Raw genomic sequence first — 18984 nt, 5'->3', positions numbered from 1 at the left:
AAAAAACCAAAAAATATCATGCATCATGCATATTTTTCTCTATTGGTTTATATATATTAATTTCATCGAATTTATAGTTTTCTACCATCCTAAGATGCATACGTTAGTGTCTAATTAGAAAAAAATGTTAATCTTTCTTGATCAGAAAAGGTTTTAACAAAGTTTGTTGCTATTTCAATATAGCTGAGGAACGAATTCAGTATCTGTCGAATCTACATAAAGTCAGGAAGCTCGAGGGCCTTTGACAGACGTCCCACAGAAGCTTATGGGATCGAGAGAAAGGTTCCTAGCAATAGAGTGGAGACATCATCTCGTGTTACAATATCAACCTCACCAGAAACTTCACATTCAGGAGGAAACAATGTTGATTTGCCGGTGAATGCTACTACTATTAATACACAAAGCATCTCAGAGATGGTTGATGGGCTATCACTACCTTTTTGGGAATGGGAACAAATGAAATAGTCTTAAGTCTTAACCGTATTAAATTACTTCTTATGTTCATTTGCTACTAAAATATACAAAGCGGAGATAAGAAAAAAAGTAGAAGAAGTCCTCACATTTAGGGCAACTTTCAATTTTTGAGTGGCCAACTAGTAAAGTATATATAAGAAGTTCTAATAAGAGAAGAAAAAAAACTAGTACTATATATGAGTAGTAGGATGGTGTGTAGAAATAACACGCTAATAATTACATTGATGGCCACTCGACCACGACATTTTTTTTTATCTAACCATTAGGCCAAAGATTCACTATGTTTTTATACTTACGTCTTTATTTCTTCCTTTTTTTTGGTTCATTTGTGGGATTTGTTTCTTTTTTTCTCGTTGGTTTTGAATAATGATGAGTAGATTGTTAAAAGGTTCTAGTTGATCATGGATGATATTTAGAATACTTTCCATGTATTATCCTCCTAAAATATGGATAAAAATTAGCTTCAATCAATTAAATCAGTCTCACATTCAATACACATTCAATACAAATATGGATACTTTGCACTTTCCTCGATTCCTTTCAGTTTTTTAATGTACATTGTTGTTTAATCATTTTATTTCTTATCATGGTATTGAATGGTAACCACTTTACAAAATTGTACGAATATACAGCTTTAAAATTTACCAATCATAACAGCTTTATTAAAAATTTTACTAATAATTTTATTCTAAACATTTTGTACAGTTTTTATGTACAATTTTTTCTTATATTGTTACACTATTCTGTAACAATTTACACTTACAGCTTACAGTTTTTCTATATAGTTTTGGGTATGTTACGAGACCTCGTATGTTTTGGATATGTTCTTTTGTAAATAGAGGTGTGATCTCGGGTATATGGATGTTTGTTGGTCATTCAACGTTTAAAAAATGAAAACAGTCAAATAATTCTTAAAATTCCTATCATTCATTCTTTCTTTCTGTAAAATAAAAAATAATATATATATATATATATATATATATATATTCTGTTTCCTATATAGTGAAAGAGGGAGATAGAGAAGCGCATAGTAGACGATAAAAAAAATTGTGTTTTATTTCATTTGGTGTTTTCCTTGTTCAGTTTATATAAATTTTTCTTCTAAACTTGTTGTTCTAAGAAATTTACGTATTATAATTAAATTTTCTACATGATTGTGTGAGTATTTGTTTTTCAAGAAACGTTTGACGTGCCATGACATTGAATCTTCTCTCTCTCTCTCCTATTACCATATATACTCTCTTATTATTAGCGTTTACGAGTTTATATATCCTCCATCGCTCATTCCAAACCTATAAATATATCTCATGCTTAAAATTTGTGGAAATGAATAGAGGACAATTTAAACCACTGACAACATCAAAATTTTATATATGTACAAACTTTAAGCTAGTGTTCCTCCTAAACCTATAACCAAATTAAAAGTTTTACTCAACATATATACAATGCCTTTTTTTAACTCTTCCCATGCATACATATCAATCTATATTGTAATCTTTCTTCTCCTCTCACGATGTTCATCTACCAATGCAAAATTCAACATTGCTAGCCCTTTATCAACGAAACCAAAAACATGTCCATATCCGTCAGGGCTGATATCAAAGGCTTGTAAAGGCACTGCATCATTTTCGTCCCTAGAAGAAGCATGTATCGAATCTCTAACCTTAGATCCCCGCACAGCCTCCGCATCAACTGCATTGGAGTTGGCTAAGGCTGCCCTTTATCTTGCCATAGAGAAGGCACAACATACGCAGTTTCTCATCGGTTCTCCGAAGAAGCCATGTTTCAAGAGCTGTATGGAGAACTATAATGATTCTGTTGTCGAGGGGCTACATAAGGCAGTGTTGTCAATGGGAAAAGGTAATGTCGATGATACGGATGACGAACTTAGTCTCGCACGTGATGCTGCTGATTATTGCAATATGATTTTGTCTGTTGATCCAGACGATACAAGGTCCCTAGTTTTTGGGGCCAACATGGATGTGTATAATCATATTACGTTTGTGATGAGTGTAGCAGACTTGTTGTAGAACAATCTCAAAATTACATTCAAATTAACAATATGTTTTGCGTATTACACTAATCAATATGATCTTAGAACTTCTTTTTGTATATCTTGTTGTATAGAGATAAACATGTTTCCCTTTTTTTCCCGTATAGAAAAAAATTATAAATTTAAGAAAACGTAGTACATGCATGTCAATTAATTAATTAGATTCAATCAGGTATATATCAGATATGTACGATTAAACTTTAAATTTTTGGTTCAGATAACATTTTCTTGTTTTTCTTTTTGTAACGTGATTATATCGATTAATTTGAGCTCGGATTACAATAGACATCATGTAAAAAAAATAATTACATGTGGCATCTGGTATCCCTAATAGTATTATTAAATCAATCGGTACAAATATTAGGGATACCAGATACCACATGTAATTATTTTTACAATAAATCTCATTAAAGGTATATATTTATATTAAACCATCAGTACAAATACAAATATAGGTTTCAATAAATAAATAAATAATAATCATTAAGGGCAAAATTATAAAATACTAATTTATGCAATTTGGTTACTTTATAAAAACGAAAATATATTATTAATTTCCAAAAAAATGAACAACCAATCAAAACGAACAAAAAAGATTTGATATATAACTTACCATAGTTATTTGTAAAATAAATTGAGCTGCTAGATGGGCACAACTTTAGGACCTTTTGCCATTGCAAGAGCCCAAACTAGATTATTTGGCATCCTAGAGCATTTCTTTTAAATTTATTTTTATTCTACCCTGCATTTAAAATTTACTTTCACTCTGGACCTCATTAATACATTTTTTTAAATGATCATATTTTCTTTTTTTTTTCTGTTAAAGTTTGACTTATATATTACTCCTAATGAAAATTTCATAGTATTTTTTACTAATTTTGAGATTTCATTAATATTTAAATTTTTGATGTAAATTTATTTACAATTTCTAATAATTATAAGCAACATAAATATACACTAAATGAATATCTTAAATTTACGTTAATGTTAAACAAAATAGTGTTGCTTAGGTGGATGTTTAGACCTTCTCCAACCAGGGATTTTAGAGAGACTTTAGAGAGTTTTTAGGTGAAAAGAAGGAAAAAATAAATCGGAGAAAAAAAAAGAATAAGAGGCCCTCTTAGATTCAATTTGGTAATAAGAGACCCATACGTGTCACCAATTTGTTGGCTAAACCGATTAATGTGTTCCCAAATTATTTTTGAGAGTCGAATGATATTTTTTTTTCTTTCTCTTCCTCTCCCTCTCTCTGTCTCTCTCGATCGAACTCGCAAATTGACAATGGAAGGAGATGGAATCAGAGGAGATTCGGGTCGGAGGAGATTGAACATATTTCTCATGGTAATTTTCTGATTCTAATGGTATGAAATCGCCATTAGTGAGGCTTTAAACGGATTAGAGTTCTTTGATTTTTGTTCGCAAACTAGGGTTCTTTGATCAGCTGTATCTATCATAAGCAAGATGTGTATGCTAAGCTTTCTCTCACAAGCGATCCCAAGACTTCCTTGTCCACCAAGATCATCAATGGTGGAGGGAGAAACCCTGTTTTCCGATGATACCCTTCAGTTTGATGTGAAGAATCTGGATTGTTCTCTTAAGTAGTTAAGTGTGAGATATATATGATGAGCCGCGTGAAGAATTATCAAGTTTGACATCACAAATAATTAAGCAATCTTGACCATAATCAAGTTTGTAGCTTTTTTTTTGCTTGAGATCAGGTAAAAGACCATATTTCTCCTTATTTTGTTGTTTGAGGTGTTCTTGAGCTTTGTTTCAATGGCATCTTTGATTGCAGCATTTTAAATTTCTATGATTCGCCAGAGATTTGATTTGACTCACTTAGTAAATTATGTTTTCTGTGTTTGAATGAGTGTTCTTTTGTTAGTTACCTAGAGGAATATAAACCAACACCAAAAGTTCTGTTTGTTTTATTTTATTATGGATTATTCCAATTGAAACCTGTTGTCTTTTATTGTTTGCAGATCCTGTTATGGAGTCTCCACAATCTGAGGCATCAATCGTCAACGGTAGTATCCATTTGAATGGCCATGGTGAAACCAGAACAAAGAAACCGGCCATGTCGTCTAATTCAGACAGTTTCGTTGGCGTGCTTGAGGTTTTTGTTCACCAAGCTAGGAGGGATATCCAGAACATCTGTATCTACCATAAGCGATCCCAGGACCTCCTTGTCCACCAAGATCATCAATGGTAGAAGGAAAAACCCCTGTTTTTGACGATACCCTTCATCAACTGCAGTTAGCTCTGGTTCCCGTGTTTTCTATGGGAGTAGAGCCTTCTTCTGAAGCTCGGTAGTCATCTAAAGTTTGGCATCAGAAGTAGAAGTAGTGAAAATGTAATAAGTTAAAAGTAGACTATCCAAAATGTGTAACTCCTTTGATGCGATGCCTATAGCTTTTCTTGTTGTCTGCATTAGTACTACAGTTTCCCACTCATCCCTTGTCATATAACAAATGCCTCAAGACTGTATAAATTCACCTAGTTTCATCACCAATTTCAGACATCAACATGAAATATCAAACTCAACCATCAACTAAGGATATCTAGATTACCCATTATCAAAATATTATATTTAAAAAAATAAGAGACTCAAAATTATATACTACCATTGGAGGGATAAATTTTAATTAGATCTTTAAAGATTCTTATTTTATAAACAGTACATAATATATTCATTAAAAATTATAAACAGTGCCTAAGAGGCTTAAAATTAAAACCTACCATTGGCTCTGCTCTTAATCTCACTTCTTAACTTTAATCTGATTAAAAATAAATCAGAAATGGCAATAATACTAAGAAGAGCTTCTTAATTAAGGAGTTTACGAGTTTCTAAGAACCATCGACGTGTTCAAAAATGGTTGGGTGTATTTTTAATACTCCCTCCGTTTCAAAATATAAGATGTTTTTGAAAAAAAATTTATTTCATAATATAGAATGTTATCAAGTTTCTATGCAACTTTTACATTAATTTATTATTTTATATTATGCAGTATTATTTCTGATTGGTTGAACTTGTTAAAAGTAAAAATTTCTTAATTTGCGTGTTTTAGTTAAAACATCCTATATTTTGAAATGGAGGGAGTATAAAACAAAGAAAAATGAATTTTCTTTTTCTTCTCTCTCGCGACTCTCGGTGAGGTAACCGACGACTTGGTTGGATGAAATCGGAGACCACCAAATCGGATCCTTTCCTTCACCAATTCGGAGATGGTCAAACACCAATCTCTTTCCCATGGTATGTTCGATCATATTTTTGTATCAATTTTTGTTTAGTTAAGGATTTAGAAATTAGTGTTCTTTGATTTGGGAAAATTAGGGTTTTTTGATTTTGCGAAATTAAACCATGGGTCATACTCTCAGCCTCACTAAACCCAACTCCACTGAGCCTCACAAGGTTTGTTTTTGCTTTAGTCTGACTGATATGAGATGGGTTTTGTATCGATTTCAATGATCCGTAGATTAGCTTTGTTCCTTTGATCAATCGAGTTCAAAGTTTTGATTTTTTTCTTTTTTTTTTGATGACGATTCTGCAGATCTCGTTCACTGCTAAGGAGATCGATGTGATTGAATGGAAAGGAGATGTACTCGTAGTTGGTGTGACTGATAAAGATTTGACTAAAGACGAGAGCTCAAAGTTTAAAAATCCGATCTTGAATAAGCTCGATGATCATTTGAGTGGACTCTTAGCTCAGGTCTCGTCCGAGGAGGATTTCAACGGTAAACCTGGTCAGTCAACTGTTCTTAGGCTTCCGGGTCTTGGAGCAAAGCGAATCACTTTGATCGGTCTTGGTCACTCTGTTCCATCAGCTTTTCATAGCCTTGGTGATGCTGTAGTTACAGTTTCTAAAGCTTCTCAATCTAGTATTGTTGCTGTTGTGCTTGCTTCAAGTGTTACTGATGAGTCTAAGCTTAGTTCTGCATCAGGTAACTTAGTTAGTAACAACAGAAGTTTGAGTCTTGTTTATTACGGTTTTGGAACTGATTTTGGGTGTTTGTGTCTATAGGCATAGTGCTTGGTTTGTTTGAAGATAGTAGGTATAAGTCTGAATCAAAGAAACCATCTTTGAAGTTTGTTGATATCATTGGATTTGGAACTGGTCCTGAGCTAGAGAAGAAGCTGAAGTATGCGGAGGATGTTTCTTACCGTGTGATTTTCGGGAGAGAACTCACTAACTCTCCTGCCAATGTGCTTACTCCTGGTATGGATGGTTTCAAACACTGTCATGTTTTATGGTTTGCTGAGTTGTCCTATTCTGATTTTGGTTTTGTATTTTGGCACATATCAAGATTACAACTGAACTTTTTCCCCATTTGTATTTTCTACTTCTATTTTAATATGCTTTTGTGGTTTGTATGTTTAAAAGTTTATGAAATGCAATAATAAAATCTTCATTGTTTAAACATTTAAACATTAATTTTTTTTTTTCAAAACTAAGAACCTCACTTATAAGAGTTTGGTACAATTTTAATTAAGAGACAAAAGGTTCTTATTTTATAAAAGTACACTTTTTAATACTAAAAATTTTAAGAACCTCAAAAATACAAACCTACCAATAAAGATGCTCTTAGGTGCACACTCTAGATAGAGAGGGAACTCCTAATTATATATAGATTTTATTTTAATGCTAATCGAATGCTTTAATTTATTTTCTTGTGCTCATAATTTATGCTATATTACATTGTTTTGTAGCAATTTTTTTTTTCAACCAAACATTAAACTAGGAAATAACTCCAGATAAGTGTTTACAAAGGAAGTTGCAGAAACAAGAGATCTAAACGATCGTGCAAGACAATCCGCCCTTAGATTCTGTTTTGTAGCCATTTTTATGTGTTATTTTGTATTATTTCGAATATATATATTAGAAATCCAATTAATATATACTACAAAACCAATTTGTTAAAAGCATGTTTATTTTCATAGATCATCAAAAGATACATAGTTGTAATTTTACAAAGTAGTTAATCATTCCACGCCAATTGTTAAAACAAGGTCAAACAACATCATAAGTACTACATTTCAAATGGACTAAACGAAGAACTGCATTGTTTTGTTCTTTCTCTCCCTCCAAAAACTTGGGTTAATGTCTTATTCCAAGCAATTCTCAGTTCACTATATCTTCAGTCGTTTGGTTCCCTTCTTTGTAGTTAGATGTCTTTGTATGATTAAAGCAAGTGCATTTTTAAATGACTATAAAACTATGAGAAAAAGAGAGAAAGAGAAGGAAAGTGAGATTCATGCTGGTCTTTAGCATTGAAGTACATATCAGGTTGCTTCCCAGCAGCCACCCACACAAAGCTCAAATAAAATCAAAATTCAAACATTTCTGTAGTTTCTCCGAAAACAGTGAAGAGATGTGTTCTAAGGGCAAGATTATCGGTAGTATCTTATAAGGGGGTTGTTAAACACTGTTTGATTTTTTATGAATTAATTGTGTATTGTTTTGAATATAAAAACCCATGATCTCTTAGTTAAATTTTTCTCCTCCAATGGTAGGTTCTAATTTTGGGTCTCTTATTTTTTAAAATATTAGACGCCCGGAACAACTGTTAGAATTTCGATCGAACAAGTATATTGTTTTTTGAAATTTAAAAAATTTAAATAGAATATAAGTGGTATAGAATATCAAGGATTACATTTATATGAGGAAAAAATCAATGTAATTTAGTATTCTATTACATAACATTTACAAGAAATTTACAACATATTGTAAAAGAAGAAAGAAAAAAAAAACTAAAGTTGTTGATTCTGGTTAAGCATTCTCAATAATCCACAAACAAAGCAGCCATGTCTCTCTCAACTTCTTCTCTTCACACAAAATATAAATCAACCAAGTGTGGCTTATCAGACGAGGCCAGAAATCAAGAGCAGTCATGTCTTTAACCTCTTGTATTCCCAAAAGCTTCATGGCAACACAATTGAATTGAAGCGATTCTAGATAATGAGAAGAATTACCAGCAAAAAAGAAGGAACAACTACAGAGGAAAACAAATCTAGAAAATGCAAACAGAGGAAAAGCTCTGATCAAAGCAAATGTGACCAGAGAACAACTACAAGCCAGCATATCACCAAAGTTTCATGGCAACATTTGAATGGAACAGAGAGTACTAAAGTCAAAACATTTTCAAAAGGACAATCGAAAGAGAGAGAGAGAAATCAAACTTAGGGGTTGATCACATTCAGAACAATAACTTTACCAATCAGCTAAGATTAAACAAGCATCCGTGACATCAAGCTGATGAAAATCAATCTTGAGACTTTTTTCTTGGTCCCTCAAGGATTTAACTGCTTTATGGCCAGCATCCACGTTTCTGGCTGTAAGAACAACAGTCAATCCATGACATGCAAGCTGCCTTACAATCTCAAGTCCAATTCCAACCGGTCACCACTGCTACATTTTCACAAGACCACCACCTAAAAAATCACAAGTCACAAAAATCAAGAAGATGGCTTCAAAGGTATAGACTTTAATTCCAGTTTCTCCAAAGTATATATACTGTTTTAGTCTAAACCCAAATCTATAAGTAATCCTAATTCAATCTGCTCAATATACTCTCCATCTCCAAATAGAAACCTAAACTCATCAAACAATGCTGTGAGCCTGAGAATATCGCAGAGTAAGTAAATGAAGATGATCTTAGCCATATAAAGCAGCTGAACGATTGGAGAAATTAGGTTGGAGTATTCATTACCTGTTGTGGTCAGAGTAAGGGATCGTTCGAAGGAGAGAGATCTCCTGCATCCTCTTCTCTCTATCCAAACCTTTCCTCTGATTCCAGGTCCTTTGAGTCAAAAGCTTCAAGGATCTGATCCCAAATTCTTTTTCTGATCCCAAATTCTTCGAGTCGGTTTTTATCGCAGCTGAGAGAGAGAGAGAGAGAGAGAAAGGAAAAAAAAAGAAAAAATCGAATCTGTAAAATTTTTTTCTCCTTTAATATTTTTCTCTCGCCCAACAATACGACGTAGCGCCCATTAAACCAAGTTTCAGTCTCTTATATAAGGGGAGATCTTACATTTTATTTTCAATTCTGATTAATTTTTTTGCACCAAAACTCTTAGAACTCAGCTATGAACCCCCCAATTGGGAAGGTCTAAGTTCACCTATAAGAGTCTCTCTTAAACTTCTTTGCAACTGATAATAATCATAAATTTTAATTTATGTATATCATGTGTAAAGTGAATTTATCTATAGTTTGTAATTTATTGTCATATTTTTTCCTTCTAAATATTAAAATTTCAATTCCAAAAATTTAAAACAAAAGAACAATTTGATTTTTGTAAAAAAATTTCAAGAATTTTAACAATTAAAATACTAATTTAAAATATTATGGTCCCAACATTATTAATTTATAGATATTTTACTGTACAACAAAAAATTAGAGTAATTTAAAATTACATTATCGAAAATATTCATAATTATCGCCTACATATACTTGTAATTAAATGCCATGTGCATTGTAAACTTCATTTCTACTGCATTCTTATAGATAAAGCTTTTTTGAAATTGCACCTTTGATTTTCATAAAATATATCAGTAGAGAGATTCTCTTAGATTGAAAAATAATGTAAAGATATCCTAGACATGATTTTCAAGAAACCCTTTTCTAACCAAGTTTTCCGACGCTGGCGGTGCGACGGCTCGACGACGTCGGGATTTCACTGAATCAGCCCCTGTTTGCATCTGATCTACTTCTACTCATTTTCTGTTTTGCAATCTTTTCCCACATTTTTTCCTCTTGTTTAACCCTTTTCGAACTCTCTTGACCTCTGTCCCTGAACCAAACCACGACCATAGTCTGCTCCCGCCGATTGTTCACTCTCCGGACTTAGTTTCTAATTTTGTATCAATCAACGGCCATCGTCTGCTTCCGCTGATCTTTCGCGCACCGGAGATGATAGCATCGTCAATCTCTCCGTCAACTCCGGGCAGTAATCACAATCAATTTTTAATTTGGCAAGCATTTGTGAAACTAGAGTTTTCTCCAGTGGACTTAGTTTCCAACCTCGAATCAAGCTACAACCTACATTATTTCCTGTCGATCTTCCATTCACCGGAGCTGTATCCTGCAATGTAAATCTCTCAGCAATTTCCGGTCAGCCGCCTCATCCAAGCTCTTTCCTGGCTTCCGATTGTGACACTAGGGGTTTTCCCTAGTGGACCTAGTTTTATGTGTCGGCCCACCAAAACTCTAAAGGCCCAAGTCCGTAAACCTCTACCTAATTTCTGAAACGACAAAACCTAGGTCCGTTAACTCAACGTGTATGCTCTGCAAAGTCAAGCTCTGCATCAATTTTCTCTTCTCAATGGCTGAAGACTCCATTGGAGAAAGGTATCACCAATGCTGCTTTGTTTATCTATATATCCTGAAAGAACCCTGGTTTTAGTTGCATTTAGGGACTTGTGGCATGACTGCTTAAGCCTGCAGATTTATGGTCTAAGTATTTTGAATCAAAATAACCAAAAGTGGTAAGCATGATCTTGAACTAGATATGTTCAATGATGGTCAGGGGCGGAACCAGCATAAAATATTAGTGGGGGCAATTCGTCGAATAAGGGAGTCGAACCCTTTACCTCAAGGGTTTTTTAAGCGAATCTAAACCACTTTGCCACTTAAATAACTTTGTTTAGTGTAAAGTTTTGTATATATTTCAATAGTTACTGGTGGCACTTGCCACCACCATCCATAACGTGGGTCCGCCACTGATGATGGTTACCATCCAAGTTGTTCATCTGATGATGTCAAGCATCTTTATCCAACCACTCCCCTTATTCGGACCCCTTACCAAAAAGTTCATATTGCGTTGTATCAATTTGATCTAACCCTTATGTTTTGGGTTTCAAAGCAACCTTCCAGAGACTACAACAAAATAGTCAACTAGATCCTTGCTTGCTTGCTACTTTGGGTAGTGAAGCTCGTTCCAGGGAGAACCAAAATATTGATTCCTTTTTCAATGTCAATATGTCCTATGACCGTGATCAAGCATTTGTCCTTTAAAGCTTTCGAGGATGACCTCTCGATTCACTATGACCTCATAGGTGTCAGTGGACTTCCAAACCATTAGTACATAGCTCTCTTGGATATGAAATCAATAATCTTTATCTTTCCTTTTGTGGTATTGATGGGGAATGCCTTATTTTGTATTGTTTAAACTTTGGAGCTTTTGTTATCTCTACTTGATTCTTACTCGGTTGAATGAAAAGAAGTGGTTTGACAAAAAAAAAAAAAAATTGTTCCTTTGAAGTTACACCCTCATGAAATTATCGTAATCATAATTTGCAGACTAATATATAATTAACATTAGGCGAGAGTCGAGACTGATAATCTATATTATCTATAATAAAAACAAATTTAAGTTAAATACAAAATAGAGATGATATGTTAAATTCTAATTGGATAGACAATGTCATACTTTCCCTTTATATGATACTTTCCTTTTCGTATGTATAAAAAAGATTAAACCGAACCAAAATAACACGAACCGGACTAAAATTAGCAAAAAAAAGCTCACGATCGTCAGGTTCTATATCAAACCGGATCTGTATCAAAGTGCCACGGGTTCGATAAGACGCACCCCCGTTACTTGTTTCAATTAAAAACGCTTTATATTATTATATACAGTAGCTTCAAAGGCCTCCTCCGTCCTCATAGCTTCTTCCTTCCTCTCTCTCACTCACCGATACATTCATCACTCGTAATCTCTCCAGGTTCGTGATCTTTGTCGCATTTGGCTCTCTTTGATCTCCCTTAAACCCTAATCGTTTCAATCCGAATTCTCCAGATCTGATCCTTTTTTTTGTTTTCTTCTCATTGTCACACAGATCCGAGGATTCTCGTGTTTACAGGTAATTCGATTTTTTTTTAATTGATTTCTGATCATAGATCGCTTACGCTTTCTCGCTAATTGTGGAATTTGATGTTTTTTGTTTTTGTTGCATTCGTTGATGATGATGATGATCTTTGATTTGGTTTCGTAGATTCGTAAACGTACGTGGAATTTGGATTTGTTGATCTGTTTGGTAAAAAATCAAGCATGGCTGCTCCAGTGCCTCCAGGAGCACAAAGACCTAACAATCCTCAAAACTCTGGTCCTCCTCCTAATTTCGTCCCTGGTTCACAAGGAAACCCCAATTCTTTAGCTGCTAATATGCAGAATTTGAACTTGAACCGGCCACCTCCTCCTATGCCTGGTTCAGGTCCTAGACCATCACCACCTTTTGGTCAGTCACCACCACCGTTTCCTCAATCAGCACCTTCTTATGGGGTTCAACAACAACCAAGGCCTTCTCCAATGGCTAGGCCTGGACCTCCTCCTCCTGCTGCGATGGCTAGACCAGGTGGGCCTCTTCAGGTATCGCAGCCTGGTGGGTTTCCATCAAATTTTCAAGGAGGAAGACCCGCTGCTCCGCCTTCTGGTCAGCCACCATTTGGCTCTAGACCTNGGTGGTGGCCCAGCTTCAGGTCCACCAGGAAGTGTAGCTGCACCTCCTCCGACAGGAGCTCGCCCTTTTGGTTTTGGTTCACCTCCACCTATGGCACCTGGCATGTCCATGCCTCCTCCCTCTGGCGTGCCTGGCGGTCCGTTGAATAATGGGCCTCCTCCCTCTGGCATGCCTGGTGGTCCGTTGAGTAATGGCCCTCCTCCCTCTGGCATGCCTGGCGGTCCGTTGAGTAATGGGCCTCCTCCTCCGATGATGGGGCCGGGGGCATTTCCTAGAGGATCACAGTTCCCAAGTGGTCCTATGATGGCTCCACCGCCACTCTATGGACAGCCTCCTATTGCAGGTCCTTTTTCAGGAAATTCACCATTATCTTCGCCTCCTGCTCATTCACTGCCTCCGCCAACAACTTTTCCTGGTGCCCCTTATGGCAGACCACCCATGCCAGGAGGAGGCTTTCCTTATGGAGCTCCACCACAGCAGGTACATCTACTGAAGCTCATGATTTATGTTCTTGTCTAGCAGTAATTGTCCAATCGACTTATAAATTGATGAAAAATGCGATGTCTTATAGATATGAAAGTTAAACCTATTCTTGATGTGACTTGTGGATCTTTCCAGAAGCGAACAATATTAAGTTATGGATCCTTCTGCCTAGTATTACAATAGGAGACAATTAATGTAGTATCTTTAGATTTTTGCCTTTCTTCTATTTCACAACTGATGTGTGACATTATGATTGCTTTACAACTTTTAAAAATTGTAGATACCTTCTGCTCCTGGTACTCCTGGTTCAATGTATGGCATGGGTCCAATGCCAAATCAATCAATGACCTCTGTTTCTAGCCCCTCAAAGATTGATATCAATCAGATACCAAGGCCAGGTTCAAGCTCCAGTCCAATCGTGTACGAAACTCGCGTGCAGAATCAGGCTAATCCTCCACCAGTATGTCATATAATTCTAATTTTGGAAATTACTGTTTGATCTTAAGCGAGAGTGTAAAACTGCTATTTATTTCCCCTGAATCTCCTTTTTTTGGTTTTTTCCTTTTTGAAGCCCACTACTGTTGATTATATTACTAGAGACACTGGAAATTGCAGCCCGCGTTACATGCGATGCACAATCAATCAGGTAAATGTAAAGCAAAATGTCTTGAGCCAAATGTAATTCTTTGTGTTTCAAGTATTGTTTTATTGTGTCCCTTGACCTTAATATTGATACCTTGCTTCCCTGTATCCGTAGATCCCATGTACTGTTGATCTTCTATCTACATCTGGTATGCAACTGGCATTAATAGTCCAACCAATGGCGCTTTCTCATCCATCTGAAGAGCCTATTCAAGTAACATTATACTCTTTAACACACTCCCTTTTCTGACCACTGAAAACATTATGATGTTCGTTGTTTGTACTGTTTATATTTTATTGTCTTCTCTTGTGTTATTGATCAGCCCTTTTTAGTAACCAGTTAAGTATAAAATCTAACAATTATAGAAAAAAAATTCATGTTGACATGAAGCTATATTATTGGNTTTTGGAAATTACTGTTTGATCTTAAGCGAGAGTGTAAAACTGCTATTTATTTCCCCTGAATCTCCTTTTTTTGGTTTTTTCCTTTTTGAAGCCCACTACTGTTGATTATATTACTAGAGACACTGGAAATTGCAGCCCGCGTTACATGCGATGCACAATCAATCAGGTAAATGTAAAGCAAAATGTCTTGAGCCAAATGTAATTCTTTGTGTTTCAAGTATTGTTTTATTGTGTCCCTTGACCTTAATATTGATACCTTGCTTCCCTGTATCCGTAGATCCCATGTACTGTTGATCTTCTATCTACATCTGGTATGCAACTGGCATTAATAGTCCAACCAATGGCGCTTTCTCATCCATCTGAAGAGCCTATTCAAGTAACATTATACTCTTTAACACACTCCCTTTTCTGACCACTGAAAACATTATGATGTTCGTTGTTTGTACTGTTTATATTTTATTGTCTTCTCTTGTGTTATTGATCAGCCCTTTTTAGTAACCAGTTAAGTATAAAATCTAACAATTATAGAAAAAAAATTCATGTTGACATGAAGCTATATTATTGGGCAGGTTGTGGACTTTGGTGAGAGTGGCCCTGTTAGATGTTCACGTTGTAAGGGATACATGAATCCTTTCATGAAATTCATTGACCAAGGAAGGAAGTTCATATGTAACTTGTGTGGTAATATTACTGTTTCTGTATATAAAAGCCATAGATATTGAGTTACTGCTATATCAGGTGCAATAGTAGGTACTAAGTTAAAAATTCAAAGAAATATTATGTAAATTTGGAATTCACCTAGAATTTGGACTCATTTGGATTGTTATCACCATAATCACTTTAGGATTTTGATCATGTTGAATATTTTTTTGGTCAATTTTCTCATCAACTTTCTTTGCACAGGATACACTGATGAGACTCCTCGTGACTACCAGTGTAATCTGGGTCCTGATGGTAGACGTAGGGATGCTGATGATAGGCCTGAGCTGTGTAGGGGAACTGTTGACTTTGTTGCTACAAAAGAATATATGGTTAGTTTGTGAATGTTTCTGATAATTTTATGCCAAATTTCTGTGATGTCGTTATCAGATGTCAGTTTTCTTTTATCAGCTCTCAGACAATATACCAAATTTTTTTACGAAGTAGTCAGTACTCGTATTCATATGTTTTCAGAAGATGGGAACTTCTACAAAGGCAGAAATTGTGTTTTCTCTATTATTGCTACACCTCTTACCAATGTTGATTCACAGATTTAGAACTACGCTTGAAAATGAAGTTTTGCGTTTGAGCTAAGATATTGAGTTTCTATGCTGGAACCGGGAGTATGATTCTTATAATTTCTTGGTAATGCGAAATTGGTCCATTGAAACCAGGTGGAGATAAATATCAGTATCTTTTTTACAGGTACGAGATCCAATGCCAGCAGTATATTTCTTCCTCATTGATGTCTCAATGAATGCGATTCAAACAGGTGCAACTGCAGCTGCTTGCGGTGCAATCCAGCAAGTTCTCTCAGACCTTCCTGTAATTTTTCTCGCTCTTTCCGATGATAGACATGAAATTTTAATTTCCTTTTTTTCTTTCTAAACGGCTGAGTTGGAAAATTAGGATAGGCTATGTTAACTAGAGTTATGATTCTAAATAGACATGTTCCGTTATATCATTATTTTAAGAAAGTCTTGTATGCATTTTGCAGGAAGGCCCTAGGACATTTGTTGGAATTGCCACATTTGACTCAACAATTCACTTTTATAATTTGAAGCGTGCACTGCAGCAGGTGATTTGTTATGCTATTTATTTCCTTATTTCTTATGCCAAACTATTTTAAAGGGGGAATGGAGTTATCTTTTTCTGCGGAGACCTTTCTTCCTTTAGTATCATAGATGCGAAGATGTTATCTTGCGGCCAGTGTTCAAGAAAGCGCTAGGCGGTATCTGGGCGGTGACCCAACGCCTAGCGCCTAGAACGCTTAGTCGGGGCCGGTTTTTAGGCGGTTTAGGCGTTTACAACATAAAACATTATATATATATATATATATAATTATATTAAAATATATGTTATAAAAATAAAAAAATTATAAATTATAAACAACGGTAAGAAAAATACATTTATTTAAGTTATATTAACAACATATAAATGTTTGTAATTACGTATATAGATATAAAACATAATAATTTAATTATATGTAATTTAAAAATCAAAAATAAATATTAAAATAAAATGTATGTAATTTTAAGCGGGTTAGGCGGTCATCTAGGCGTCTGCTGAGCGCCTAGACGGCGGCCGCCTAGACCGCTTTCTTGAACACTGCTTGCGGCAAAGAATTAATTTCTGTCACTTTGATGAATAAATTTATACTGTTTTGTTTCCCTCACTTGAATGCCACTTCGCTGTTACTTTAGCTTTCAAGAATGAGTACTCTTTTTCTTGTTAGGATAAGGTTTTGCTGACTCCCATGTGAATTTGTTTGTTCTGCTTACATGCAGCCGTTGATGCTCATTGTTCCTGATGTTCAAGATGTGTATACACCTTTAGAAACAGATGTCATTGTTCAGCTATCTGAGGTAAGCTCTTGCCATTGTGTGTGCCCTGCTAATATTATTTACAGTGTCAATCTCTTTCTTATTCTCTGTTATTCTACTGGAATTCAGTGCCGTCAACACCTAGAGATTTTGCTGGAAAGTATCCCAACCATGTTTCAGGAAAGTAAGAGTCCTGAATCTGCCTTTGGTGCAGCAGTTAAGGTATGCGATTGCAATGTAAATGCTTAAGTATAAATCGGTTGCGGTTAGATGGTATCTTCAATTGTACGTGGCGACTAATTAGTATCAATTAATCATTTGGGAAAATAATAAAGAAATTAAGTTGGTTTTCGTGGGTAACTTTGCCAATGGGGCTGGTGATGTAGCAAAGTGAAGACTCTCTTTGAATCAGTTTAAGTGTAATCACAGTTTTCATTTGGCAAAATGATGGAAATTAGGTCTATTTCTCTCCTTTATGCCATTGTAACGTATCTACAATTTTTTTCCTCCTAGGCCGCATTCTTAGCTATGAAGAGCACTGGAGGAAAGCTCATGGTGTTTCAATCAGGTTTGCTACTTATTATGTTTGGGCCATCAGACTAATGCTTTTGTGTCCAATCACTTGGAATGCATCAATATATCTTGAATCACCTGAAATAGATCTACGCACCTTGATGATTTTGTATCTTTTTTTAGTACGAATTTATTCTTCTTCTTACTTGTATAACTTAAATGATATGATTACCATCTCTTCCACAGTTCTGCCTTCTGTTGGCATTGGAGCACTTTCTTCTAGAGAGGCCGATGGTAGAGCTAATGCCTCTGCGGGTGAAAAGGTACAGATGCATTTGTTTCCTATAGTGCATTCTGACCTATGCGTTAGAGGTCTTGAAGTAAATAGTTTTTAAAATGCATGTCTTTGGTTTTCTTTTGCTGGCTTCTTTTGTTTAGAAACTTGAATGGCATCTGCCCTGAGATTGCTATGTGCCATTACTGAAAGTAAATCCTCTTTAATATGATTTCAGGAGGCCCGTAAATTACTACAACCAGCAGAAAAAACTTTAAGGACCATGGCTATTGAATTTGCTGAATACCAGGTATACCAGAATGGATTAATGTGGGAAAAATATAACCAATAGTGTTTCCATCTGCATATCAATCATCTACTGCGTTTTTCGTTCTCTTAGTTGTTGCAATGTTACCCTCTCTAATGCATCCAGACATGTCTCAGGTCTGTGTAGATTTGTTTATCACAACTCAAGCCTATGTTGACATGGCTTCAATTTCTGACATCCCAAGAACAACTGGAGGACAGGTAGATTTAAATATTCTTTATCCTTTCAGGGTATTACTAATTCTTTTAGTCGAAAAGGACTTGCTTTTGTTTCCATTAGTGATATATAACTACATAGTTCAATAAGAATACTTGTTAACAGAGTGGATCTTGTCTCTATACTTAATATTTTATTTTTCGCATGGAAGTATGTGTCTATTGTCTCGACCAAAAAAAAGAAGCATATGCCTATTGTATTACTGTGCCATGTGCATCACCCTTTCTTAAATTCCTGTGAAATTTTGTCTTACTGGATACGACTTCCTTGGGATCTTGACTTTGAGCTCAATGTTTTGACTTCTACTTTCCATTATAATTGTTTCCAGGTTTATTGCTATTACCCTTTCTCAGCTCTTTCAGACCCCCCCAAGTTATACAACGATCTTAGATGGAATATTACGAGGCCACAAGGTTTTGAGGCTGTCATGCGAGTCAGATCCAGTCAGGTAATGTTTTGTGGCAGAGAGCTCTGTCTAAGTCAAAATTTAGCTTGACGGTATATTGATGAATACCCTCTTGATTATTGAAGGGTATTCAAGTGCAAGATTACTCAGGGAACTTCTGTAAACGCATACCAACTGACATTGATCTACCTGCGGTGGGTGCATCCTCCTT

At 35.4% G+C, this 18984-nt stretch overlaps 3 protein-coding genes, 1 long non-coding RNA gene and 1 pseudogene across 5 annotated transcripts in view; 4 read left to right on the top strand and 1 right to left on the bottom strand.

Moving 5' to 3' along the window:
* Nucleotides 1–908, top strand: part of LOC104780291 (putative NAC domain-containing protein 61) — a 3097-nt gene extending 2189 nt beyond the window's left edge. The window contains exon 3 of the mRNA XM_010504788.2: nucleotides 184–908. Coding sequence (XP_010503090.1) covers nucleotides 184–465 — 282 coding nt within the window. The 3' untranslated portion in view covers nucleotides 466–908. The remainder of the gene's footprint in view (nucleotides 1–183) is intronic.
* Nucleotides 1900–2565, top strand: LOC104780290. The gene has a single exon (XM_010504787.1). It carries the CDS (start codon nucleotides 1920–1922, stop codon nucleotides 2502–2504), a length of 585 nt encoding a protein of 194 aa, XP_010503089.1. The 5' UTR covers nucleotides 1900–1919; the 3' UTR covers nucleotides 2505–2565.
* Nucleotides 5651–6948, top strand: LOC104780288 (leucine aminopeptidase 1-like). 2 transcript variants are annotated; one of them, XM_010504786.2, is made up of 3 exons: nucleotides 5651–5780; nucleotides 6079–6469; nucleotides 6550–6948. In XM_010504786.2, the coding sequence occupies exons 1-3, from the start codon at nucleotides 5778–5780 to the stop codon at nucleotides 6924–6926; spliced, it is 771 nt and encodes a 256-aa protein (XP_010503088.1). In that variant the 5' UTR covers nucleotides 5651–5777; the 3' UTR covers nucleotides 6927–6948. The 2 variants fall into 2 exon arrangements, with proteins under 2 accessions (XP_010503088.1, XP_010503087.1); XM_010504785.1 differs by lacking the exon at nucleotides 5651–5780 and adding an exon at nucleotides 5834–5939.
* Nucleotides 8157–9463, bottom strand: LOC104780287. Its single transcript, XR_766687.2, has 2 exons — nucleotides 9236–9463; nucleotides 8157–8957 (listed from the first exon to the last, which is right to left on the bottom strand). It is a non-coding gene; the product is annotated as an uncharacterized LOC104780287 (long non-coding RNA).
* LOC104780286 overlaps nucleotides 12141–18984 on the top strand; it is a 10619-nt pseudogene continuing 3775 nt past the window's right edge.

The sequence above is a fragment of the Camelina sativa genome, chromosome 4, assembly GCF_000633955.1.
Source record: "Camelina sativa cultivar DH55 chromosome 4, Cs, whole genome shotgun sequence".
NCBI classification, from domain to species: Eukaryota; Viridiplantae; Streptophyta; class Magnoliopsida; order Brassicales; family Brassicaceae; genus Camelina; species Camelina sativa.
The sequence above is the reverse complement of the archived record's forward strand: the minus strand, read 5'-3'. Positions and strand labels throughout refer to the sequence as shown.